Source organism: Rana temporaria, chromosome 2, assembly GCF_905171775.1.
Source record: "Rana temporaria chromosome 2, aRanTem1.1, whole genome shotgun sequence".
NCBI classification, from domain to species: Eukaryota; Metazoa; Chordata; class Amphibia; order Anura; family Ranidae; genus Rana; species Rana temporaria.
The window spans coordinates 56,513,875-56,541,469 of NC_053490.1; the positions used below are offsets into that span (position 1 = coordinate 56,513,875).

At 43.2% G+C, this 27,595-nt stretch overlaps 1 protein-coding gene across 1 annotated transcript in view; it reads right to left on the minus strand.

The window, feature by feature from the left end:
- The window catches only part of LOC120929032 (matrix metalloproteinase-20-like), a 65,933-nt gene that overhangs the window by 20,446 nt on the left and 17,892 nt on the right, over positions 1 to 27,595 (minus strand). Inside the window, exons 3-6 of the mRNA XM_040340218.1 lie at positions 24,547 to 24,695; positions 15,025 to 15,150; positions 12,583 to 12,744; positions 8,887 to 9,013 (exon numbers count right to left, since the gene is read on the minus strand). Coding sequence (XP_040196152.1) covers positions 8,887 to 9,013; positions 12,583 to 12,744; positions 15,025 to 15,150; positions 24,547 to 24,695 — 564 coding nt within the window. The remainder of the gene's footprint in view (positions 1 to 8,886; positions 9,014 to 12,582; positions 12,745 to 15,024; positions 15,151 to 24,546; positions 24,696 to 27,595) is intronic.

The window sequence follows — 27,595 nt, forward strand, 5'->3', positions numbered from 1 at the left end:
ATGCTCTGCGCCATGAGCCCACCCTATTTTTGAAGCCTCTGGCTCTAATTAGGTGCTAAAAAAAAAACACCCCCGCCACTGTAATTCATGCACCCGGCGTCCTGAAAGGGTCCGGACACATGAATAGGCTAGCATGAGCTCTTAGAGTTTGTTATTGAAGTAAAAGTAATATTAGACCCACTACAGCAAGAATAGATTCCTCTAGCAATAATAGACAGCCATTTTATATCCAGCAACAATAAACAGCCCCCCCACCCCCCAAATATCCAGCAAAAGATCAGCCCAATCCAGCAAAGAGAAATCCAACATTTTTCAGCAAAGAAATATCTCCATATATTCAGCGAAGAGACATCCCCAATCCAGCAAAGACATCCTAAATATCCAGCAAAGAGATCCCCATCCAGCAAAGAGACAACCCCAATCCAGCAAAGAGACATTCCCAATCCAGCAAAGAGACAGCCCACGAACTTACAGGGTGCAGGGTTCAGGAGTGCGCTATATACAGGGTGCAATTGGCTCAGGAGTGTACTTTATAAAGAGTACAGAGTTCAGAAGTGTAAATATAGCATACTCTGAACTCTGCCCCCGGTACATTACATACTCTGAACCCTGCACCCTGTACATAGCACACTCTGAACCCTGCATCCATTACAGGTTGCAGGGTTCAGGTGTGCACCATATACAGGGTTAAGGAGTGCAATATGAACAGGGCGAAGGACTCACAAGCATGCTACATACAATGTGTAGGGCCCAGGTGTGTGTTATGAACAGGCCCCAGGGATCAGAAGTGCTCTATGTACAGGGTGCAATGTTCAGGAGTAAGCTATGTACTGGGTACAGAAATCAGGAGTGTGCTATGTACAGTGTTCAAGGCACATAAGTGCGCTAAATAAAGGGTTCAGGATTTGGGAGTTCACGATATACAGGGTATAGGGTTCAGCAGTGTGTTACGTACAGAGTGCAGGTCCCAGGAGTGAGCCTTGAGGCGATTCAGTTTGCATGTGTAGCGCTATATATGTTTTTCACTCACTCACTCAGCTATGTACAGGGTGCAGGCTTCAGAGTGTGCTATGTACAGGGTGCAGAGTTCAGAGTATGCTATATCTATATCTACTATGGCTCCTTGACTGCATAGGGACAAACAGAAAAGAAGAGCAGTGTCGTTATTTATTTGGAATTATCAAAAATGGCAACTCACAATGTAATGGAGATAAAAGCGCTCATCTAGTCATGTAACACTGCTGCTACAAGCCGGTCCAGTCTCGTGATCCCGCTGTGGTGAATACCGAAAGGATCTCCTGGCAGTGCTGGTGGCTCCCAGAAATTTCTGGTAGGGACCTGGACCTACCAGAGCCACCAGAACGGCCAGGAGCTCCTTTCAGTATCCACCACAGCGGGATGACGACACTGGAACGGCTTGTTGCAACAATGTTACATGACTAGATGAGTGCTTTTATCTCCATTACATTGTGAGTTGCCATTTTGTTGACTCCAAATAAATAACGCTTTGATGCTACACTTAGAACGGCGCTGCTCTTTTTCTCTGTTTGTCCCAATGCAGAGTCTCTTCTAGCTCTTCAGCAGCGGTAGCCACTGAGTCAAGCATACTGACATCATTTGAATTTTTAAAGACTTTTTCTTCTTTGCCTTAGGCTTCATTTCCATGGACGTTTTTACAGCCACTTTCTTTAGCCTTTTTTACAGCTTAAAAACGCCTGTCCATGTTTATTTATTTATTTATTTATATTTTTTTGAGCTGGAGCTCAAAAACGCAACGGTAGCGTTTTTGAGCGTTTTCGCGCGTTTTTGAGCGTTTTTTAACGTCTGGCGTTTTTACAGCTCTACTCTGGAGCTTCAGAACGCCCTGGTCCTGCGTTTTTTTTACAGCTCAAAAACGCCTATGCCATTTGCAGCTCAAAAACGCCTATGTGGGCATGATGCCATAGAATAACATGGACAGGCGTTTTTAAGCTGTAAAAAACGCTCAGAAAGGTGGCTGTAAAAACGTCAGTGGAAATGAAGCCTTAAACCACTGAACCCACTTGGAGTTTGTTTCTATCAGTGCACCAGACGTCTCCTTTCCTTGACTGCATAGACTCTTTTCTGGAAAAGGTGAATTTATCCTTCACGCAACTTGGAACACTGGGTAGAACGTCATCCAAACAGTACAAAAATACCCTACTGAAATAAATACTGTATATGTGCGTTGTTTTGCATGCTAACATTTTTGCAACTCTATACATGCATTATGTGATTTACATACTCCTGCCACACTACACAGCCAGCATGGCAATAACACTTTTCTCTATCGCGCTTTTCTCTGTTAGGCCAGCCATACAAGGATTGAAATTCCGCTGGACTAGTCGAATTTTGATACATGTACAGGTAGGGAGGTTGTACAGAAGACGATCTACAGATGGACTTTAATTTGTTCAATTACCCTGTCAGATTTCCTCCTCTCAATCAGCGCCGCCAGCTATAGCCCCAGTCAGGTAGCTTACCATGACGCTAGACTTAAAGGTAGGTGTGAGTCAGATTAAGGCCCCTTTCACACTGGGGCGGGAGGCGCGGTGGCGGTATAGCGCCGCTAAAAATAATTGCCACGGGATTCGGCCTCAAGCAGTGCGGTATTAACCCCCGCTAGTGGCCAATAAAGGGTTAATACCGCCCGCAATGCGCCTCTGCAGAGGCGCATTGCGGGCGGTTTTGCCACGGTTTCCCATTGTTTTAAATGGGAAGGAGCGGTGAAGGAGCGGTATACACGCCGCTCCTCTCACCGCTCCAAAGATGCTGCTGGCAGGAGATTTTTTTCTCTCCAGCCAGCGCATCGCCTCAGGTCTCGTACACACCACCGGATCTATCCGCTGGGATTTATCCGCAGATCAGTTCCAGCGGATAGATCTGGTGGTGTGTACGTCCGAGCGGATATTTTTCCGCGGATATATTTCTGCCCGATGGATTTCCAGCGGATATACATTTCTTAGCATGCTAAGAAATCTATCCGCTGGAATCCTGTCCAGCGGATTGATCCGGTGGTCTGTACAGACTCACCGGATCAGTCCGTCCGCTCCTCTCCCTCGCATGCGTCGTAATGATTCGACGCATGCGTGGAAGTCTTTATCTTCCAGCGTCGCGCACGTCGCCGCGTCATCATCGCGGCGACGGCGCGACACGTCACCGCGTCAACCATCAGATCAATATCCGCCAGAGGATTTATCCGCGGGAACGGTCCGGAGGACCGTTTCAAGCGCATAATCCTCTCGTGTGTACGGGGCCTCAGTGTGAAAGCCCTCGGGTTTTCACATTGAGTATGCAGTGCAGGAGTTTTTCAAGCAGTATAGCAGCGCTATTTTTAGAGCTGTACCGCCTGAAAAACTCCTGAGTGTGAAAGGGGTCTTAGTGTTAAGCCTCATACACACGATCGTATTTTCTGACGGGAAAAGTGTGATGGTAGGATGTTGTTGAATAATCCGACCATTTGTATGCTTCATCGTACAATTGTTGTCGGAAAAATCCAAAGTACAAACACGCATGCTCATAAGCATTGCTAACCATAACACAACATTAGCAGAAGTTGCCCATAGGGTGGTGCTAAAGAGCTGAAAGAACAAGTTGTTTCTGTTTGTTGGACGACAATTCTTTGCCGTTTGTATGCAATCAAAGTCCACGGCCAACGCCCTTCGGACAAAAGTCCTACGCTTTGTCCAATGGAAATCCGATCGTGTGTCCCAGGCTTTAGAGCTTGGCTTGTTGGACTGACCCAACATTTGGCTAAAAAGGATCCTGAAGATATGTACAGGTGCTTGTACTTGGTACCTGCAGAATTTCTTTTTTTATGTCAATTTTCTTTCAACTGTTTTTTTTCTTACATTTTGATTGTGAAATGTTTTTGTTTTTGTTATCTACAAACTGAAAAATGAAATATTTAACAATAGCCTGCGCGCTCCAGATGATCAAATTGATGTTTCACAGAAATTCTGGTGAAATTGAAGATGATTGGTCTGAAGTATTGCTAGACAGGGTGCAGATGTTCTCATGTCAGCACTTTATATCACCACCTCCCTGTGGAAAGGACGATGTGCAATTTAGCTAATGTGGTATTAGGTTAGAATTGTAGCAATGTAGCTGTGTTTCATCTGGTTTGTTTTAGTATGGAATGTCCACATCTTTCTTTTTCTATGAGCCAAGAGTTAGAAATAGCTGTCTGGTCATTTGGGTAATAAAATAATTTAAGGCTGAAGCACAGTAGAGGGAGGGGGTAGTGGTACAAAAGGTAATAGCTGAAGAGATTGATTTGTTGCTGGTGGCTTGGGGACAGTTAGGTGGTGTGGGATAGGCTTCCCTGAATTAATGAGTTTTCAGGGATCTCCTAAAGGTGGACAATGTAGGGGCTGATCGGACATACAGAGGCAGGGAGCTCCAGAGGATGGGAGAGGCTCTGGAGAAGTCCTGAAGGCAAGCATGGGAGGGGGTAACAAGGGAGCTAGAGAGCAGGAGGTCCTGGGAGGAGCGGAGGGGACGATTTGGGTGATATCTGCAGATGAGGTTGGTGATTAGGGATGAGCCGAACACCCCCCCATTCGGTTCGAACATTTAGAACCCTATTGACCTCAATGGGACTCGAACGTTCAATAGTGCTAATTTTAAAGCCCAATATGCAAGTTATTGTCGGAAAACGTCTTTGAGAACCCGGGTCTTGCCCCAGGGAACATGTATTAATGGAAAAAAAGTTTTAAAAAGCATCATTAAAATCACTGCTCCAGAAAAAATGACAGTTTAAAAAAAAAAATTCCATTGATACACGTTCCCTGGGGAAAGACCCGGGTTCTCAAAGACATTTTCACAGGCATACTATAGACACCCAGCAGGTACAATATTTAAAGGAATTTTTCATTTTTTTTCATTTTTTTTTATTTAAGCATCATGCTTATAAAAAAAAATGAAAAATTCCTTTAAATATTGCACCTGCTGGGTGTCTATAGTATGCCTGTGTAGCTTTATGGTGCACACTGCAGAAGACACAGGCAATACACCACGTGAGAATACTGCAGCTAGCACAATCACCTGCCTGCCAGTAAATTAGGAAGAACTGATCTAGCTATACTATACAGTGTGTAAATATATATACACAACACCTGGGATGCATATATATCCTCTACACACTGTACTTTAACTGACTAGCCTGCCTGCTCTATCTACCTGCAAAAAATGACACTCTCTCTGTCTCTCTCTGTTCTCTCTTAACCGCCGCAACACACTACACAAGGCCGACCTGCAGGCGGCCTTTTATAGTGTGGGGCGTGTACTAAACCCCCTGAGCCATAATTGGCCAAAGCCACCCTGGCTTTGGCCAATTATGGCTCTCCGTTTTTTGCAAGCTGTGATTGGCCAAGCATGCGGGTCATAGTGCATGCTTGGCCAATCATCAGCCAGCAATGCCGCAGTGAATTATGGGCTGTGAAACGCAACTCGAATTTGGCGCGAACGACCCATAATGTTCGTAATTCGACGAACGATCGAACATACGATGTTCGAGTCAAACATGGGTTTGACGCGAATACGAAGCTCATCCCTATTGGTGATGTAGATGGGGTGATGTTGTAAATGAGCTGTTTTACCTGCAAGGATTTATATTTGTCCTGTCCATCAGATTCTGAGATTCAAACAACTCTGCCACACAGGAAAGTCCTCTCTTTTCTCTGTTGCAGTTAAAACCCAACTTCAGGAATTACCAAAAAAACACTACACTTGCAGTGGGACTCCCCTCAATGTAGGGAGTATATTTATATGCTCGTTAAAGCGGAACTCCTTCCAAAAAAGGAAGTTCCATTTTAAGTTGTCCTGCCCTGCCACATTTGGTATGTAATTTTTTTTGGAGGGGGGAGCGGGTACCTAGTTTTGACAAGTTCCCCTTACTCTCCGCAGTCTTCTGGGGCGCGTTGCAGGTCCCAGAAGACCGCAGGACCATTTGAAAACTGCAGCACTGCTTGCGCTTGCTCAGTGGGCAACTTGCTTTGAAGAAATGGCACAGGCAGCCGTTCCTTCAGTGCGCATGCGCCAATAACATCATCAGCGCTGTAAACAGTAAATATCTCCTGAACGGCGCATGTTTAGGAGATATTTACAGTACCTATAAGTAAGTTTTATTATATGCTTACCCAGGGCTTTTTTTCTCAGAGAGAAGGTGCAGGAATTCACCTCTTTCCCCTATGTCACACTTGTCTCTGCCCTAGAACCGCCCCCTTTAGAGAATAGGGAACCAAGTATAATTTAGGGGGCTAGCATGAGCCTTGAGTTTGTTATTGAAGTAAAGGCAATAATAGACCCACTACATCAAGAATAGTTTCCTCTAGCAACAATAGACAGCCCCCTTATATCCAGCAACTAAAAAAAAGCCCCCATATATCCAGCAAAGGAATAGCCCAATACAGCAAAGAGACAGCCCAATCAAGCAAAGAGAAATCCAAAATTATTCAGCAAAGAAACATCTCCATATTCAGCAAAGAGACTTCCCCAATCCAGCAAAGAGACATCCCCAATCCAGCAAAGAGACTTCCCCAATCCAGCAAAGATACATCCCCAATCCAGCAAAGAAACATCCCCAATCCAGGAAAGAGATCCCCAATTCAGCAGAGACAGCCCACATACTTACAGGGTACAGGGTTCAGGAGTGTGCTATATACAGGGTGCAAGGTTCAGGAGTGTGTCATGTAAAGGGCACACGACTCAGGTGTGCGCTTTGTACAGGGTTAAGGAGTGAAATATGTACAGGGCACAGGACTCACAAGTATGCTACGTACAGTGTGCAGGGCCCAGGTGTGTGTTATTAACAGGGCCCAGGGATCAGGAGTGCACTATGTACAAGTTGCAGGGCTTAGGCGTGCTCTACGTACAGGGTGCAAGGTTTAGGAGTGAGCTATGTACTGGGTACAGAAACAAGGAATGTGCTACGTAACGGGTTTAAGGCACATAAGTGTTCTACATACAGGGTGCAGGACTCAGGAGTGCATTATATACAGGGTGCAGGACTCAGGAGTGCACTATATACAGGGCACATGGTTCAGCAGTGTGTTATGTACAGGGTGCAGGTCCCAGGAGTGAGCTACAGTGCCTCGCAAAAGTATTCACCCCCCTTGGCTTTTCACCTATTTTGTTACATTACAGCCTTTAGTGCAATGTTTTTTTTTAATCTGAATTAGATGTGATGAATCAGAACACAATAGTCTAAGTTGGTGAAGTAAAATTTGAAAAATATATACATAAAACAATTTTTCAGAAATAAAAAACTGATAATTGGCATGTGCGTATGTATTCACCCACTTTGTTATGAAGCCCATAAAAAGCTCTGGTGCAACCAATTACCTTCAGAAGTCACATAATTAGGTAAATGATGTCCCCCTGTGTGCAATCTAAGTGTCACATGATCTGTCATTACATATACACACCTTTCTGAAAGGCCCCAGAGGCTGCAACACCTAAGCAAGAGGCACCACTAACCAAACACTGCCATGAAGACCAAGGAACTCTCCAAACAAGTAAGGGACAATGTAAGAAGTACAAGTCAGGGTTATAAAAAATATCCAAATCTTTGATGATTCCTAGGAGCGCCATCAAATATATCATAACCAAATGGAAAGAACATAGCACAACAGCAAACCTGCCAAGAGATGGCCACACACCAAAACTCATGGACCAGGCAAGAATCAGAGAGGCAGCACAGAGACCTAAGGTAACCCTGGAGGAGCTGCAGAGTTCCACAGCAGAGACTGGAGTATCTGTAAATAGGACAATAAGCCGTAAGCTCCATAGAGTTGGGCTTTATGGCAGAGTGGCCAGAAGGAATCCATTACTTTTAGCAAAATACAAAATGGCACGTTTAGAGTTTGCAAAAAGGCATGTGGGACAGTCCCAAACTGTATGGAGGAAGGTGCTCTGGTCTGATGAGACTAAGGTTGCATTCACACCTGAGCGTAGCGTTTTTGGTAGTTTTTTCTGGCGTTTTGTTGCGCGTATTCATGCGTATTTACGTGTTTGCATACAGAGTCGTCCGACGTTTTTTATTTTAGCCAATAGGAAAAATTATCATCTTTTCATCACTCGTTGCTATGTTTGTAGATTTTTTTTATCTTCTGCCTGGGTGAAATGTTCTATTGATTAAAGCGACAAAACGCCCGTAGAAATGCTCATTGTCGCCCTAGACGCTTGAATCGAGTGTTTCCATTACTTTCTATGGGAAATACAAACGCTCAAAAATGCCCAAACCGCCCGATTCGCGCGAACTTGTTTGAGCTTCAGGCGTTCGGCATCAGGCGTTTTGGAGTGGAGATGTGAACCATCTCCATAGAGAATAATGTATTTTTTCCCCTCTAGCGTTTTGGAGCATTGCGCTTCAGGCAAAAAAACGCTCAGGTGTGAATGGGGCCTAAAACTGAACTTTTTGGCCATCAAAGAAAACGTTATGTCTGGCGTAAACCCAACACATCACATCAACACAGTGAAACATGGTGGTTGAACATGCACAGTTCTTTCGGCGCGGGGACGCGCTTCATTTAAATGAAACCCGCCCAATTTCAAATCCGCCGACAGAAATACACTACGCCGCCGTAACTTATGGCGCGAACTCGCTGAGGATTCTAAAATGCGCCAGGTAAGGTACGGCGGCGTAGTGTATCTCTGATACGCTGCGCCGTTCTACATCTATGTGGATCTGGCCCTTAGTTTTTTCCATGACATTAAAAACGGTCGTGTGTACAGTTTTTCTTCTGCTGTTTCATAAAGTTGACACAAAAAGTAAAAAATACATTTCTCTTCTTATCTTTTATGCATATTATGGTGAAAGTGTTGCATACAGTATCTATTGTATGCTATTGATATTCTTTTGCTCACCTGTCTTTAAAGAATAACAGTTCATTTCCTAAAACTGTTACAGCATCAAATGACAAGTTGGGGTCACAATGATCTGGCTTAGGTGGTCGAGGTAACGCAGACTTTTCTTGTCCAGAATTTTTTGTTCCTACAGTAAAATTGGAGACAGCAATATATATTTATATATAAAGATAATTGGCCACACTAAACTGGCAAAAACTAGAACATTGATCAATAAAGTGATTGTAACTGATCACCTTGTAAAACAACCTATTCAGTTTAAAAATGAAAGGCAAAACATTTTTGTATAGCTACAAGAAAACATTATACATACCTTATTTTCTTTTTTTGTGATTAAATTCCCTCAGTTTTTTAAGAAAATCTAAACTCTCAGCTGCATAAGAGCTGGGGGAGGAGAAGCACAGCAGCATACCGATCTTCGCAGTGAATGGCTGTTCAGCGGAGGGGGGGGGGGGGGTCAGGACAAGTCTGATCATTGGAGGGAGAGTACACTGAGTTCCCAGCACAGCTAGAGAACTGACTTAGTGTGGTCAGTTTTTAATAGCAAAGCAGAGGGACCGACAGGAACCTCCGAGATTTCACACAAAGGAAGCAATACAAAGAGAACAGGATACTTTCTCATACAAGTAAATGGTACAGCAGGCACATATCAGGAATATGGTTAAGGTCAAGGGAAAGGCTAGAAACTATAGCCCTGGTTCTTGTTTTTATTTTTATTTTTTTTGTTCAACAGTAAAGGATATTTGGATCAGTGGCGGCTGGTGATCAAAATATTTTGGGGGGGCGCAAACGGACGCACAGCCTCACTGTGCCCATCAAATGCAGCCACTGTGCCATCAATTGTCACCACTGTGCCATGCCATCAAACACAGCCACTGTGCCATCAATTCGCACCACTGTGCCATGCCATCAAATGCAGTCACTATGTCATGCCATCAAACGCAGCCACTGTGCCATGAATTGTCACCACTGTTCCATGCCAACAAATGCAGTCACTATGCCATGCCATCAAACGCAGCCACTGTGCCATCAATTCGCACCACTGTTCCAACTTCCATGCCATCAAATGCAGTCACTATGCCATGCCATCAAATGCAGTCACTGTGCCATCAATTCTCACCACTGTGCAATGCCATTAAATGCAGCCACTGTGCCATGCCATCAAACGCAGCCACTGTGCCATCAATTGTCACCACTGTGCCATGCCATCAAACGCAGCCACTGTGCCATGCCATCAAACACAGCCACTGTGCCATCAATTGTCGCCACTGTGACAATTGTCACCACTGTGCCCTTTAATTGTCGCCACTGTGCCCATTGATGTCACTGTGCCCTTTAATTGTTGCCACTGTGCCCATTAATGCCGCTGTGCCAATTGTCCCCACTGTGCCTATTGTCGTCACTGTGCCCTTTAATTGTCGCCACTGTGCCCATTCATGCCGCTGTGCCAATTGTCCCCACTGTGCCTATTGTCGCCACTGTGCCCATTGATGTCACTGTGCCCCTTGTCGCCGCTGTGCCCCTCCCCCCCCCCCGGCACTTACCTTTACTGGAGTCAGCCATCTACGTCCTCGATCCTCGATGTCTTCTCCCGCCCTCGATGACGCTTCAGCCAATCAGGTTACCGGTAGCCAGAACCGGCCAACCTGATTGGCTGAGACGCCTGTCAGTCTTATCCAAGGAACGCACACCCCGTGCGTTCCGAGGATAGGCTTCCGGGGTCCCGAGGGCTGTACTCGGAAAGCCTATCAGAGCCGCTGGCTCTGATAGGCACTTCCATACAGCCAACCAGCTGCCGTTATTTAGATGGTCTGCGCCTCATGTCCGGCCATCTGAATAGAACAGCGCAGCGGTGACAATAACATAGATTCATGCAATGCATAAATCTATGTTATTAGACTCAGTGGTGGTGAGAGCCAGGGGGGGCGGCGCTCCAGCGCCCTCTATGAACGAACCGCCACTGATTTGGATGGGTGATATAAAGCCCCCTTTGCTATACAGGTTAAAGTGGACCATGGTCTGCTTTTTAAGTGTCCCACCTCCCTTGTTCAAACACAGCATAAATAGACCTGTAGGGGGGAAAGGTTGGCTATTAGTACAGAGTGTGAAGTCATCTCTGTGCCATGGGATTCTTAGAAATAGTGAGCATGCCAAACCAAATGAGTAGTCAGTGTAGCACATTTCTGGGAGCACATTCTCAAGATTGGGAGCACTGTACGTTCCCCACATCTCATTGGAAGAAGGATGACATCACCCTCGTCTAGATGCCAGGAGCATGACCCTGAGGAAAGGTAAGTATATTATCTAGCATTTTCCCCCTACGCCTAAAAGCCTTAATAAAATCTCCCCTGTTGGTGGTCATTGTTGGATGCAGTCATTGTTCGGCCAACAATTTTTCACCCACCTCCTTCAACAAAAGTTGAGCAATATTATGCCGATTGGGCCACACACACCTCAGATTTTGGCCAATTTTATCAAGAATCATTTGGACCTTGTATTGGCAGTTTTACTCTCAGGCCCCGTACACACGACCGAGTTTCTCGGCAAAATTCAGCCAGAAACTCGGTCGGAGCTGGATTCTGCCGAGAAACTCGGTCGTGTGTACACTTTTCAGCGAGGAACCCGTCGAGGAACTCGTCGGGCCGAAAAGAGAACATGTTCTCTATTTCCTCGTTGTTCAATGAGGAAAGTCGGCCCGCCGAGCTCCTCGGCGGTTTCCACACTGAACTCGCCGAGGAACTCGATGTGTTTGGCACATCAAGTTCCTCGGTCGTGTGTACGGGGCCTCAGACTAGCTAGGACATTATTTTTACATCGGTGGGCACTGTTGCTATAATCTTATTTTTATATGGGGAAGGTGATGATAACATCATCATGCATAAACCTTATGAACATCTCTGTGCCAAGTTATGCCCCGTACACGATCGGATTTTGCGTTGGAAAAACCTTGGATGGTTTTTCTGACGGAATTCCGCTCAAGCTTGGCTTGCATACACACGGTCACACAAAAGTTCTGTGAAGTTTCGACCTTCAAGAACGCAGGACATACGACACTACAACGAGCCGAGAAAATGTAGTTCAATGCTTCAGGCATGCGTTGAATTGTTTCCGAGCATGCGTCGGAATTTGGCACGTCAGGATTGGTACAGGCGATCAGATTTTGCGATAGGAATTTTTTTCTGTCAGAAAATTTGAGAATCAGCTCTCAATCTTTTGTTGGCGAAAATTCCGACAGCAAAAGTCTGATGGAGCATACACACGGTTGGAATTTCCGTTCAAAAGCTCACATCTGACTTTTGCTGTCGGAATTTCCGATTGTGTGTACGCGGCATAAGGCTTCTGACAGTAGTAGTGGTCATTTGACACTTCCATATGTTAAGTCATATTTCTAATAGCAATATTTCTAAATATTGTACTGTCTTCTTTTAAAACAAAATATTTAAATACTACGGCAGCTTTATGAACAAACCATGTTATTACACAACTGTGGTCACATGATCAAACAGGATCTGTGGTCTCATGATTAGGGGAATTAAAAATTGAGTGGACCTAGTTGTAAAAGGGAACATATATTGACGTTTCCTAATCACAGGGCATCATGCTGGGAGCAATAATGTATGGATAATAGAAAAGAAGGATTAAAGAGAAATTAGCAGTGCATTTCAGTAAAGCATCAGAACAATACATAGAACACACCATACAATGTTTGTATCCCTTTCACATCGTCTTTGGGCAGGCGAAATCCAGCGGGGTGTTGATATTTGTATGTAGGATACATCAGAGCTGATGAGTCGCTGGAATGGCCAAGCCCCAGTGCATGGCCAAATTCATGAGCAGCCACTGTGAATAGATTAAATCCTGCAAGAAAATTCACAGAGAAATTTACATTGTTGATATACACATGTATAAAATTGGGTAAAAAAACTATTAGGTAGATTCAGAGAGAATGGTGTAAACTTGCGGCGACGTAGCTTAGCGTGTTTAGGCTACGCCACCGTAAGTTAGCGAGGCAAGTACTTGATTCTCAAAGTACTTGCCTGCTAAGTTACAGCGGCGTAGCCTAAAGCAGGCGGGTGTAAGTGCGCCTAATTCAAATGTGTGTAAGGGGGCGTGTTTTATGTTAATGGCGCTTGACCTTACGTCTTTGACGTTTTTTTTTCAACTGCGCATGCGCCGGGCGCCTACATTTCCCAGTGTGCATTGCGGCTAAGTACGCCGCACGGGCCTATTGATTTCGACGTGGACGTAAACTACGTAAATCCCTATTCACGGACGACTTACGCAAACAACGTAAAAATTTCGAATTTCGAAGCGGGAACGGCGGCCATACTTTAACATTACTATTCCATCTATTAGATGGAATAACTTTAGGCCTGATAATGCCTTACGGAAACGGCGTAAATGTATTGCGGCGGCCGGGCGTACGTTCGTGAATCAGCGTATCTACTAATTTACATATTCTAAGCCGACCGCAATGGAAGCGCCACCTAGCAGCCAGCCTCAATATTGCAACCTAAGATAGGACGGCACAAGCCGTCGTATCTTAGATATGTTTAAGCGTATCTCTGTTTGAGAATACACTTAAACATAAGTCGGCGTAGATTCTGAGTTAGGTCGACTTATCTACTGATAAGCCGGCCTAACTCTTTCTGAATCTACCTATTTGTGCAGAAAGGGAATCGTTTGAGATAGCTCACAAGAATTATAGGCCACACCAGGGTTTTTTGTGTGGTGCTGCTGAGTAATTTGTATGTGTAGCGCCCCCTTACTTTCAGTATGGGCACTACGCTAAAGTTAGTGGGGAATGGGAGAGTTATTTTGCTCCCATTCACAATTTGTTAAATTGCAGGGCTGCTGTCCTTTCAGAACTGTCTTGTAGGTCAGTCTGCGTTTCAGGGGTGCGTTTTCACCTCTGGGCGGCAGTTGGCGCTAGAGGGGTTCTGGCAGAGTCACTTTTGCCCAGCAGCCAATTAGAGGAGTTTTTCCCTCGCTGGGTATGCTGGGGAAGGGTATATCTGGGGCAGACGCCATTGAATCTAGGTCCTTTTTCGCAGGGTTCGAGTTCCAGGTGCGGCATCCACCTTCAGGGTGCGCGCATCCATGAACCCCCGCCACCATGGCCTACCTGGCCGGAGTTGCGCACCATGCGGAGCTTCATTCTGATGATGAGAAGGGCCCCAGTGACTTGCTGGGTCCCAACCTTTGCTAAGAGGATCCTAAGCTGAGAGCTGTGCGGTGGGGAATCGGCTCAGGGAGAACCCAGAGAGAGGTTATCCAGGCGGCCTGAACGAACCATCGGGATCTGGTCACCACGACACTGACAGGTATATTTCAGCTGTCAACCAGTGACCTTAACTGAATTTACTGGGAGGATTCGCTCAATCCAATTATTGCACCTTAAATCGCTAGGCCTGTGGCAGAGGTCCAGAGTCAGGCCTGTGGCAGAGGTCTGTTCCTCCCAACGATTTACAAGTGACACTTTGGTTGCCAGGCTTGTGACAGAAGTCTGTCCGGGGGCACTTTTCCCACTCTGGCTAGAGTGGCGACGAACTGATCTTATTATTACTAAGAGCAGGACTGCTCTTTCATATCCAAGGCCTGATACTAAAGTTTGTTTATTTTTAAAGGAATAAATGAATAAAATATATCATCGAAATACAAGTTTATTTCATGAAGCAACCTTGTCTGACACGTACAACCTTATTTACAATACATAAATTGTTATGCCGCGTACAGACGGTCGTTTTATGTGATGAAAAAAAACGACGTTTTTCAAACTTCATTTTCAAAAACGATGTAGCATACACACCATCGTTTTTTCCAAAAGCTCTAGCAAAGCGCGGTTAAGTTCAACGGCACTCTGTTCCAGTCAAACTCGCGTCTTAACTTGCTTCTGAGCATGCGCGGGTTTAAAAACGTCGTTTTAGCCTACACACGGTCATTTTTTTATGACACAAAAAACGACGTTTTGAAAAACGACACAAAAAATTGAAGCATGCTTCAATTTTTTTTTTTTGTCGTTTTTCAGAAGACATAAAACAACGTTTTCCCCACACACAGTCATTTAAAATGACGTTTTTAAAAACGTCGTTTTTTTGCATCACATAAAGCGACCGTGTGTACATATTATGTACATACCATTTGCACCTGACGTCCACAGCTCAGCATTGTCAAAATGGGTATCTCCTCCAAGACCTTCACCTGGTGCAAAAGCATGGGCCAAAGTTCCCCGAGGTCCATCAAATGGATACGAGTCTCCATGATCTAATTTTAGAACACTGGGATCAGCTAGAGTTAAAGCTTATGATAATGCACATTATCAGTCATTTTTACGAATGCTTTAACTATTTATTATGCCCTTTTCATGTTTGAAGATATGCAATGTGCATTGTGTGCGGTATACTCCATAGTGACTCTTATGGCCCGTACACACGTTCCGAATATCGTACGAAAACTGTCGTCCGAAGAAGAACTATACGATAATTGGATCATTAGTGCAGAGCTTTCGAGAGCCGATCACAACAATTCATCCGATATTATTCAATCGGACAAGCACGAAAATTGTCTTCGTACGATACCAGATCGGACGATTTTTGTTTAGTCAGTATAGTTGTTATCCAAAAATACAATACAAATACATTACAACACATGACATCACTTCCGAATTCTTTTTTCTGTCGTACGAGAATTTTCGTGACTTTGGTAACCTATTCAATTTCTACTTGCGACTATTACGCAAAAAAAGTTGTAAGATCTGTCGTACGATATTTGGATCGTGTGTACGGGCCATTAGGAAAGTATTACCCATGTAGAGAGCTAAGTTCTGATATGACTTAGTTTTTGTTGAGTTTCCACCACAACAGGAACAGGGGACGTCTTCCAATGTGGACATTTGTTGCAATAACTCTTTAAAGCGGGAGTTCAACCTAAAAAAAAATTTTTAACATTAGATTGATGCTCATTTTGTCTAGGGGAATCGGCAATTTTTTTTAAAAACGAAGCAGTACTTACCGTTTTAGAGAGCGATCTTCTCCGCCGCTTCCGGGTATGGTCTTCGGGACTGGGCGTTCCTTCTTGATTGACAGTCTTCCGACAGGCTTCCGACGGTCGCATCTATCGCGTCACGAGTAGCCGAAAGAAGCCGAACAGTCCTGCAGCCCATACCCGGAAGCGGCAGAGAAGATGTATCTCTAAAACGGTAAGTACGGCTTTGATTTAAAAAAAAACTAGCCGATTCCCCTAGACAAAATGAGCATGAATCTAATCTTAAAAAATCTCATTTCCGGGTGAACCTCCACTTTAAGAGGCTACCCCTCCCTTTGGAAAGAAATTCTCTAGCTTCCGGTACAGGAACTAGTTAGAGATCGAAATGTCCTATTGGATCACAAATGGAAAAAACATAATATGGATTAAATTTTTCCCTATTCTATGCATAATCCCAAAAAAAGTTTTAGGTGTATATAATCACTTTAAATACCGTATTTATCGGCGTATAACACGCACAGGCGTATAACACGCACCCTAACTTTAAGAGGGAAGTTTCAGGAAAAAAACTTTCCACAGCCCCCTGCGTATAACACGCAGGCACAGTTTACCCTCTATTTTCAGGGTAAAAAAGTGAGTGTTATACGCCAATAAATACAGTAATTCAATCAAAACGTTTTCAAGATAGGAAAATCTGAGAAAGATTAAAGTAGAAGAATAGGCAACATTTTTTTTTCCGTTTTGGATAGAGTAAGGGAAGGATATAACCCTTGTCAGACCCATTGCGTTGTCCTATAACTAACTAGGAAGTGAGAGAAAATCTCTGCAAATTACAGTATGGGAATTCCTTGGGGAACCCCAGGTTACAAGAACTAGTGTCCCCATTGGAAGATTTCCCCTCAAATACTTTTCTGGGGACAACCTAAAATGTGGGATTTTCTTTTACTTTTAATGATAATGCTAAACAAAACAAATAGAGAGGATTAATCTCCTTAACGGAGAATTATGCCTTTGCCTTAGTGCCGGTTCACACGACAGCAACTTGGGATCCGACTTGTCAGACCTCAAGTTGCCCCAAGTCACTGGACATAAGAAATTCCATTGAAGTGAATGAGAGCTGTCTCAATGTACACTACTGAAGTTGCTCCAACTGTACTACTTCAAGGCGACGTCTAGGCGACTTGTACCCATAGATTTCAATGGAAGTTGCCTCCAAGTCGGATCTCCATCTTAACTGAAGCAACTTTACATGAAAATAAAATTGTTTACTTAGGCAAACCCCTCTCTCCCACAGAGCTGATTATTCTGTGACTGGCCACAGCCAAAGTCGCCTGTCCTGGAGGCAACTTTAAGTCGCGTTGTAAGTTGCTCAGAGTCACAGTGAAGTTGCGCTGAAGTCGCTTATAAATTGCCTTGCAAAGTCGAGCTGTAAGTCGGGTTCCCCCTGTGTGAACCAGCACTAAAAGGTTTATTTATTTTTTATCTCAGGGCATTAAAAAGCTTTAACATGTGGTCACATCCCTTAAGTACCCTATAGCTTAAATACATGTACAAGCTATTGGGATTTGAGCATAAGTATATATTTTATTTATTGTAACACAGGTCAATGACCGGATCTGAACCGAGTCGCTCTCCTCCACCTTGGGTCTTTATGTTGGCATGGTGTCCCCCATAGCATTTGCAGTGGCAAGGCAGTGTAGGACTGGCCAGAAGAGGGTTTACTTTGATGCAGTTGGTTCGCTTAAACATGTATTGCAATATATGTGAACTAAATATCCCTGTTTTTCATTCCATAGTTTGCTGGAAAGGGTGTAGCCATGTGCAGCGGGTCTATCCAGAATTTGTAGTGTTAATAAGTGGTCACACCCCTTTAGCACCTGATACAGTTTAAATACATGTGCAAGCTGAGGTATATATCTTTTCTTAGAAATAAAAACCTGACCAGCGGCGGCTCCTAGATTTTTTTTTTTTTTCGAAAGCACATGATTAGAGCCGGAGGACTGTGCCCCACTTGTGCAAGATTAGCGAATCAATGTTCGCTGTTGTCTTCCAGTTTCTCCTCCTGGCCAATCAGGACAGGAAGCAGGTCTAAGGACCGGACTGGCCAGGGGAGAAGCCGGTGATGTGGTAAGTGCGGACCTGGCGTGGGGGCAGGGCCGGATTAACAAGGGGGCTGATGGAGCTGCAGCTCCAGGCCCCTTTCTCAAGATAGGCCCATTTGCCCCCAAAAAATAAAAAAAATTCAGAAAAAAAAAAAAAGATTGACTTCAGGGGTTGTATCTAGACGACCAGAGGTCACAGAAACCCCACATTTGGGGGGTAGGCAGTTGAAGACCTACCCCACAACTGGTCAAAATATGGGACAGCTATAATTTATGGTTCCGGAGATACGGGCCTGCTTGCACAGCCTGTCAGAAGCTACATTCAGAGCGGCCAATATAAATACTGATAGGATCACAGGGCCAGATCCACAAAAGGGATACGCAGGCGTATCTACTGATACGCCGCCGTATCCCTGTTTCTATCTATGTGGCTGATTCATAGAATCAGTTACGCATAGATATTCCTAAGATCCGGCAGGTGTAATAGTTTTACACTGTCGGATCTTAGGATGCAGTACCTCGGCCGCCGCTGGGGGCATTTCTCGTCGAAATTCCGCGTTGGGTATGCAAATTAGCACTTACGGAGATCCACGAAGCTTTTTCCCTTTGTTTTCTTCCCGTAAGTGTTAGTTTGCCGTCGCAAAATTAGGGCTGCTTTTACAAAGTGTAAACTTAGTACACCATGTAAAAGTAGACCCTTCTTTCCCGCGTCACTGTCAAAAATTTTTTTTCACGCCGCAACTCTTTTTTTTTCTTTTACACCCGTCGCGATTCTCAAAACTCGGCGCAACGTAAATCCGCGCAAAGCACGTCGGGAAAATAGCGTCGGGAGCATGCGCAGTACGTCCGGCGCGGGAGCGCGCCTAATTTAAATGGGACTCGCCCCATTAGATTGGGCACGCCTTGCGCCGGATGGATTTAAGTTACACAGCTGCAAATTTCTAGGTAAGTGCTTTGTGGATCGGGCACTTAGGTAGAAATTTTGCGGCAGTGTAACTTAAATAGGAACATTTAAGTTAAGTCCGCTGGCTGTGGATCTGGCCCACAGTGCTTATAACAATCATTTGTATATTACTCATGGTAATTAACCCTTGCCACCCAGGCCAATTCTGACACTTCTCTCCTACATGTTAAAATCATAATTTGTTTTTTGCTAGAAAATTACTCTATGGTGGTCTTTGCACATTTTATGTTGCACGGTGTAGAGCTGCACGATTCTGGCTAAAATGAGAATTGCAATTTTTTTGCTTAGAATATAGATCACGATTCTCTCACCATTCTTGTGGCGTAACATCAACGTTCACATTAAAACAAAAAAAAAATGGGCCAACTTTACTGTTTTGTTTTTATGGTTTTTATTATTCATTGAAGTGGGCAAATGCAGTGTGACATAAAATATTGCAGCAATAGCCATTTTATTCCCTAGAGTCTCTGCTAAAATATATATAATGTTTGGCGGTTCCAAGTAATTTTCTAGCAAATAATATTGCTTTTTAACTTAAGAAACAAGTGTTGGACTTTAAGTGGTTACATTTCCCGCATTTACACACAGAAGTTTGATCTAAGAAGGATTTGGTTACAATGTTTCATTTTGTTTACAAACTTGGCAGACTGCCCAGATTTTTTCTTTACACACAGAAGTTTATCCCTTTGATCTAAGAAGGAAGCGTTAGTTACAATGTTTCCTGTTAAAAACTTGGCAGACTGCCTGGATATTTTCTTTTGATAGCTGAAAGTCTCTCCACTTGTTATATGAAAGAATCGGCAAACTGCATTGGAGATCATCAGGGGGGTTGAATCAAGATCACAATTTTTTTTATCGATTGATTGTGCAGCTCTAGCACGGTATTTGCGCAGCAATTTTTCAAACATGTTTTTTTGGGAAAAAAAACTGTTTCATTCATTAAAAAAAAGACACTAGTTAGTTAAGTTAGTACTAGAATTATTGTTCTCACTCTAACGATCGTGGCGTATGTAACCTGTGTGTATCTGGCTCTGATACTACCAGTGCCTACCCAGCCACTGACTACTATCTCTCCCCAGCCTGTCCCCACACACCCTCTCGCCTGCTGACCTGTGGATGGGGGAATCACTCCTGCAGTGTTATTGTGTTCTGCCAGTGAGTACAATGATCAGTGTTGCTAACTATAGCTGGCAGCACTGATTGTTTTGGGAAAAACCTAACAGGCTGGTTGTACTCAAGTCGATTAATAGATTGACTTGTGTAAAACCAGCTAGCCCATACATAGATCGACTATGGCTGGTCTCTGCATAATTGGCGCAATTTCAATCCATGTATGACCCACTTAACCACTACGCAGTCCCTAAATATCCTTCCACTCCTGTACATAGTGCTCACTGTCATACTCTCCACACTCCTCTCCTGTACATAGTGCCCACTGTCATACTCTCCACACTTCTCTCCTATACATAGTGCTCACTGTCATACCCTACACACTCCTCTCCTGTACATAGTGCCCACTGTCATACCCTCCACACTCCTCTCCTATACAGGGCGCCCACTGTCATACCCTTCACACTCCTCTCCTGTACATAGTGCCTGCTGTCATACACTTCTCTCCTGTACATAGTGTCCACTGTCGCAGGCTCCACACTCCTCTCCTGTACATACTGCTCACTGTCATACCCTCCACACTCCTCTCCTTTACATAGTGACCACTGTCATATCCTCCACACTCCTCTCCTATACATAGCATTCACTGTCATACCCTCCACACTCCTCTCCTATACATAGTGCCCACTATCATACCGTCCATATTCCTCTCCTGTACATACTGCCCACTGTCATACCCTCCACACTCCTCTCCTGTACATACTGCCCCATCATAACCTCCACACTTCTCTCTGCTACGTACTACCCTCTGTCATACCCCCACACTCTTCCTGTACATACTGCCCATTGTCATACCCTTCACACTCCTCTCCTGTACATAGTGCCCACTGTCATATCCTCCACACTCCTCTCCTATACATAGCGTTCACTATCATACCCTCCACACTCCTCTCCTATACATAGTGCCCACTATCATACCGTCCACATTCCTCTCCTGTACATACTGCCCACTGTCATACCCTCCACACTCCTCTCCTGTACATACTCCTCCATCATACCCTCCACACTTCTCTCTGGTACGTACTACCCTCTGTCATACCCCCACACTCTTCCTGTACATACTGCCCATTGTCATACCCTTCACACTCCTCTCCTGTACATAGTGCCTTTTGTCGTACCCTTTGCACTCCTCTCCTGTACATAGTGCCCACTGTTAGACCCTCCACATTCCTCTCCCTCACCTGCACATACTTCCCACTTATATACCATCCATACTCCTCCCCTATGTCGCTTACCCACAAAAACAGTTCTTTAAAATTATACTGAATATCCTCAATGTTACCAGCTCTAGAATGGACACACTTGTGTTAGTTCAACTAAAGGAAATCTCAGTTCTCATATTTGTTCTGCCCCATTATTAGTACTCATTTAATTTTGTGATTACTACTATGATCTATAGAGGAACATCGGGGATCTCAGCTACTCTAAATATAGTAGAATGAAAAATCTCGCGCCAAAAAATAATTAAATAATTAAACAAAATATGTGAATATAATATAGCTGCTCCCCAAACCAATTCAAATAAGAATAAATTCAAATAAGAATGAACATATGGGAAAGAAACATTAAATAGGGGGCGCTGACATAAAAGATAAATAAATAAGAAGTGGCAGTAAAGTGCCTGTGCTAGCGATACAAAAGGTTTTTTGAAAAACCTATGTGAACATAAAATTGGGTATAAATATCTACCACATATGTGCCAAAAAACAAGTGAATAAAGTGCATGTGCAATCTATAAACAGGTAAAAAATGTATGAACCTTAAAAAACACACAAAAGTTTTAACATATATGCACTAAATGATATATATGCTAAGTAATCATATATGTGCACTGAGCCCCCCAAAAAAAGGGAAAGGAGGGGGGAAAAAATCAGCCTGGTATTTAAGAGCAAAAAAAACACAAAACAAAAGCTCAAAAATCCAGACGCTAGTGGTGATTTGTGAAAAAAACACAAAAAATATAATGAATTAAAAACAGTGAAGAATCTCAAGAAAAAAAGTCCAAAATCATAAGTGATGTGAGTCCATAAATTTCTTATTCTTTACTGCTTGTGTGGTAAGTTGTAGAGAAGTAGGAATTACACCTTCACCAATCCTATCACCCAAATGTGCATAACGGATGGTCCCTTACCGCATGAAGTTGATCTTTTTAACTAAAAAAAGATCAAATAGGCTTTACTGTCACCCTGGACAGATGGTGGATAATCTGATTTTCCTACGGGTCAGTAGTAGCTTAGTAGAACATCATAGAGGATACAAAACAGAGAGATGCCGCCATAGCATATTATCGTTTATTAAAAACTTTTAAAACAAAGCAGGTGACGAGTGAAGGCTTACTTGGCAAGTGCCCACATCCCGGCACTGAGGCTTTGGGCTAAAATCAGAAGGTACCGATCCTGAAGACCTGTTCCGAGGGGAGAAATGTCCGCGCTGGGGTGATCTACGGCGTGCGTTCCACCGAGCAGAAGCCGAGAACCAGCTGGACAGGAAGCTGTGCGTGGTCTGCGTGTCGCCTCGACACGCAGACCACGCACAGCTTCCTGTCCAGCTGGTTCTCGGCTTCTGCTCGGTGGAACGCACGCCGTAGATCACCCCAGCGCGGACATTTCTCCCCTCGGAACAGGTCTTCAGGATCGGTACCTTCTGATTTTAGCCCAAAGCCTCAGTGCCGGGATGTGGGCACTTGCCAAGTAAGCCTTCACTCGTCACCTGCTTTGTTTTAAAAGTTTTTAATAAACGATAATATGCTATGGCGGCATCTCTCTGTTTTGTATCCTCTATGATGTTCTACTAAGCTACTACTGACCCGTAGGAAAATCAGATTATCCACCATCTGTCCAGGGTGACAGTAAAGCCTATTTGATCTTTTTTTAGTTAAAAAGATCAACTTCATGCGGTAAGGGACCATCCGTTATGCACATTTGGGTGATAGGATTGGTGAAGGTGTAATTCCTACTTCTCTACAACTTACCACACAAGCAGTAAAGAATAAGAAATTTATGGACTCACATCACTTATGATTTTGGACTTTTTTTCTTGAGATTCTTCACTGTTTTTAATTCATTATATTTTTTGTGTTTTTTTCACAAATCACCACTAGCGTCTGGATTTTTGAGCTTTTGTTTTGTGTTTTTTTTGCTCTTAAATACCAGGCTGATTTTTTCCCCCCTCCTTTCCCTTTTTTTGGGGGGCTCAGTGCACATATATGATTACTTAGCATATATATCATTTAGTGCATATATGTTAAAACTTTTGTGTGTTTTTTAAGGTTCATACATTTTTTACCTGTTTATAGATTGCACATGCACTTTATTCACTTGTTTTTTGGCACATATGTGGTAGATATTTATACCCAATTTTATGTTCACATAGGTTTTTCAAAAAACCTTTTGTATCGCTAGCACAGGCACTTTACTGCCACTTCTTATTTATTTATCTTTTATGTCAGCGCCCCCTATTTAATGTTTCTTTCCCATACTCTAAATATAGCACTTGAAAAAAAAGTGTCACTGAAAATATTTTTTAAATGTTGGCAACTGTGCACTTAGGCACTGCCCAAGGGCACCCGGCCACTGGGTCAGTAGGGGCCCCATGAGAGGCTCCTGGGATCCTGTGATATTAAAGCGGTAGTAAACTTTCCTGACATTACTACTTTTTAGAGGCCCTGGGGTAGGTTATGCCACAATGTACAAATATGCACAGCATATTAGCACATTAGGGTACACTTACATTTTCAGACTGAGCCCTCCAGTGCTGCGCTGGGATGAATCAGGCGGGGCCTGGACACTTCCATCTTCACCCAGTCTTTCTTCTGGGTTCTCTGCCTTTGGTCACTTGCCTTGGCCGGGCTGCGTTCATGTCATTCCCACGCATTTAATTATTATTTATAAAAGGCCCCACCAAAATCCTCAGCACCAGGCCCATGATGTTCTTAATCTGGCCCTGCGTGGGTGGGGGTGGAGTTGTTTGCCCTCCCCCCAAAAAAATTGAGCACCAGCCACCACTCCACTGAACCTGACAGGTGTTCTAATCCCTCTCCACTCCATCCAAAAACTTTAGTTATACTTTAAAGCTTAGATTTGATATGTTCTTTATAGTAAGTACAGCAGGCACAGTTCTAAATACACATCAATATGTCTTAAAACACTTTATACTGCTTAATATCTATGCATTATGCGTTCTTAGCTGCCATGGGCTGTCATAGTGGATATTTTCTCCTTGGAATATTTTGTAATTATTGCAAAGTCCTTCACTCTACAACAAGCCCCAAACATGTGTGTTACTGCAACTCAAAGGAACACATGTTACATATACTGGGCCATTTATTGTGAATACATTTATTGTGCACTGCACTGCTCTGTAAAGAAATCCTCACAGCACCTATATCATTATGCATTCCGGTCCTATTTGTTTTGATGTTCTAACGAATAGGTACAGTACCTCCAGATTCAAAGGACACCATGATATCTGCTTCCCCTTGATCTATTTTGACAAAGTTTAAAGGTGCAGCATCACTCCAGGCTTTCAGGCCCATGTCTATGGCTCCATCCACTTCTATTTTACTCATGGTGGGAGTATATTTTGTGACTCTAAAAAAGAAAGATGGTTTTTCACCAATGAAAAGTGTGACACATTCAATTAACAATTAAAAAAATAAATACAATGGATAACCTAATGGAAAGCTGTAGTCAGAAAGAAAGGCCTCACCAGACCAAGCATCAGATATACAGTATAGTTCCATGTGTAACAGGCATTTATTACCTCATCCAGGGTGAGGGTGCCATTATAAATCACAGGGTACAGTCTACCTGACACCCCCCCTCCAAAAATATCAAATTCTATTTTCGCTAAAATGCACATGGGGGGGGGGTCAAACAGCAGGGGGAAGATGGGACAGATAACCAATCCCCCTGCACTACAGGGTGAGCCACAAGAGTCAGCGATAAGTCAGTGCAGCCCCCCCCCACCATTTTGAACTGATGGAGCCTGGGTCCAGTACAGGAGGCCTGGCTGTACTACCTGATCAATGACTTGACCTCATCAGAAGAATAGCAGCAAGTTTGTTTATGCATTTTATACCTGATCAGCATCTGATTCTCAGACTGACGTGCCAATTCAAAGATAGGACAATGTAAATCCTGATACCAGTGCTGTATCCAAGGATGTCTAACATAGATCAGCCACTTGTTGTCGCCTCCCACCCTGTGATTTTATAAAAAGCCACAATGTTGCAGTCAGACCACTAGGGGAGAGGAGACTGGGGAAATGCTTTCTTCTAGACATGTGCACAGCAAAAAAATTTGTTTATTTCTGTTTCGTTTCTGTTCGTTTATCGTGATTCGTAACAAGTCGTAATTTCGTAAGACGTCAGTTATCGTATTCGTACTCTTTAGTATTTTCGTAACACTTTTTTTCCGTTTCCGTTTTTTTCTGTTCGTTTATTTTTCGTTGAATCGAGATTAGTATTTTCGTTATATTTTGTATTCTGCCGCGTTCGTATTTTTAAAATGTTTTTATTCGTTCCTTCGTTTTTACGTTTAATTTTCGTTATTTTGCTATTCGTATTTACATTATATTTTCCATCATGCCGCGTTCGTATTTTCGTAAAAAATATATCTTCGTTGCTTTATGATCATTCGTATTTTCGTGTCTAATTTCCTTTGATTGTAAAAACGTACTTTTATAGATTTTATTGCATTCGTAATTCTGTTAGAATACATTTTACGTTTATTCGACACACTAGTCGTCGTAATTTTGTAACTCGTACTTTACTGTGATTGACTTGACGGTCTTAGTTAGCACACACACCCTGTCTAGAATGAAGTCTGACGTAGAAGAAAACTAAAATATGTCAGATATTACAAATACAAATCTAGAAATTAGATGCACTGTAGTCTAACACAGAAAAAGACACAAGGAGCCAGGAGGTAATGAGAAAGAAGCTCATTGGGGGAAGGAACAAACCGCTTCAGAGGAAAGGGACAGCGCTCAGTGGCTATTGGTCAATGTCCAGAAATATTTAAGTACTAACGAAAGCTAATTTACATTATTTCGTATTTTCGTTGTTTTCATTTCCGTTTTTCGAAGATTCGTAATTTATTTTTCGTTAGTTTTGATTTTCGTTTTTTATTCTTTGTTCGGCATTCCGGTTGTTTTCTTTTCGGTCTTCGAATATTAGTAAGTTTTCATTTTCGTTCATTTTGTTTTTCGTAATTTTTTTGGGTTCGGTATTTTCGTTGTTTCTATGTTTTCGTTTCTTTCTTCTTTCGTATCTTCGTTGTTTTCCATATTCGTTATTTTGAAAATATTGTTATTCGTTATTAATTGCGCTAAACCGTTCGTTCATTCGTATGTTAACGAATCAACTAAAATAACGAAAATTGATGGAAAACGTATTCGTACAGTAACTTAAAAAATTGCACATGTCTACTTTTTTCTGATGACATCATCCCAGCCTAAGCAATGCCACTGATTCAATGCTCAAGGACAGGCTTATGAATTTAATATTGATGTTTTATATTATGACATGTTATGAATTCAAAGCCCCAATGTCAATTTTTCTTTCCCCTATTGAGCTGGATCGTGTTGCTCATTTACAGCTAATTAAAAAAAGTTTCCTTGGCAAAATAAGTGGATTAAAGAGCATGCATGCTATGTTATGTGTAATGCCCTGTACACACGATCGGTTTGTCTGATGAAAACGGACCGATGAACCGTTTTCATCGGGCGAACCGATCGTGTGTGGGCCCCATCAGTTTTTTTCCCCACATCGGTGAAAAAAAATAGAACCTGTTTTAAATTTTTCGTATGGTTAAAAAACCATCGTCTGCGGGGAAATCCATTGGTCAAAAATCCACGCATACTCAGAATCAAGTCGACGCATGCTGGGAAGCATTGAACTTCATTTTTCTCAGCACGTCGTTGTGTTTTACGTCACCGCGTTGGACATGATCGGATTTTTAACCGATGGTGTGTAGGCAAGACTGATGAAAGTCAGCTTCATCGGATATCTGATGAAAAAATCCATCAGACCGTTTTCATCAGACGAACCGATTGTGTGTACATAGCATTAGTCTAAAGGCCCGTAGACACAATTGGATTTTCCAACAACAATTGAGTGGTGGTAGAGTTTTTGTCGGATAATCCGACCGTTTTTATGCTCCAACGGACAATTGTTGTCGGAATTTCTGACAACAAATTAGTTACGTCGGATTAAAATCCAAAGTACAAACATGCATGCTCCGAACCAATTCCAATCATAAAACAACATTAGCAGAAGTTGCCCAAAGGGTAGTTTTGTGTATGTTGGCTGAAAACGTTCTGCCGTGTATGCAGAACAAATTCACAGCCAACGCCCTTCGCACAAAATTCATTGGATTTGTCCGATGGAAATCCGATCGTGTGTATGAGGCTTAACACTTGCCGGTATTCAGAAAGACAGCACCTTTGTTCTTATATTACTGTCAGCAACAACCTTCCTATAAAATCA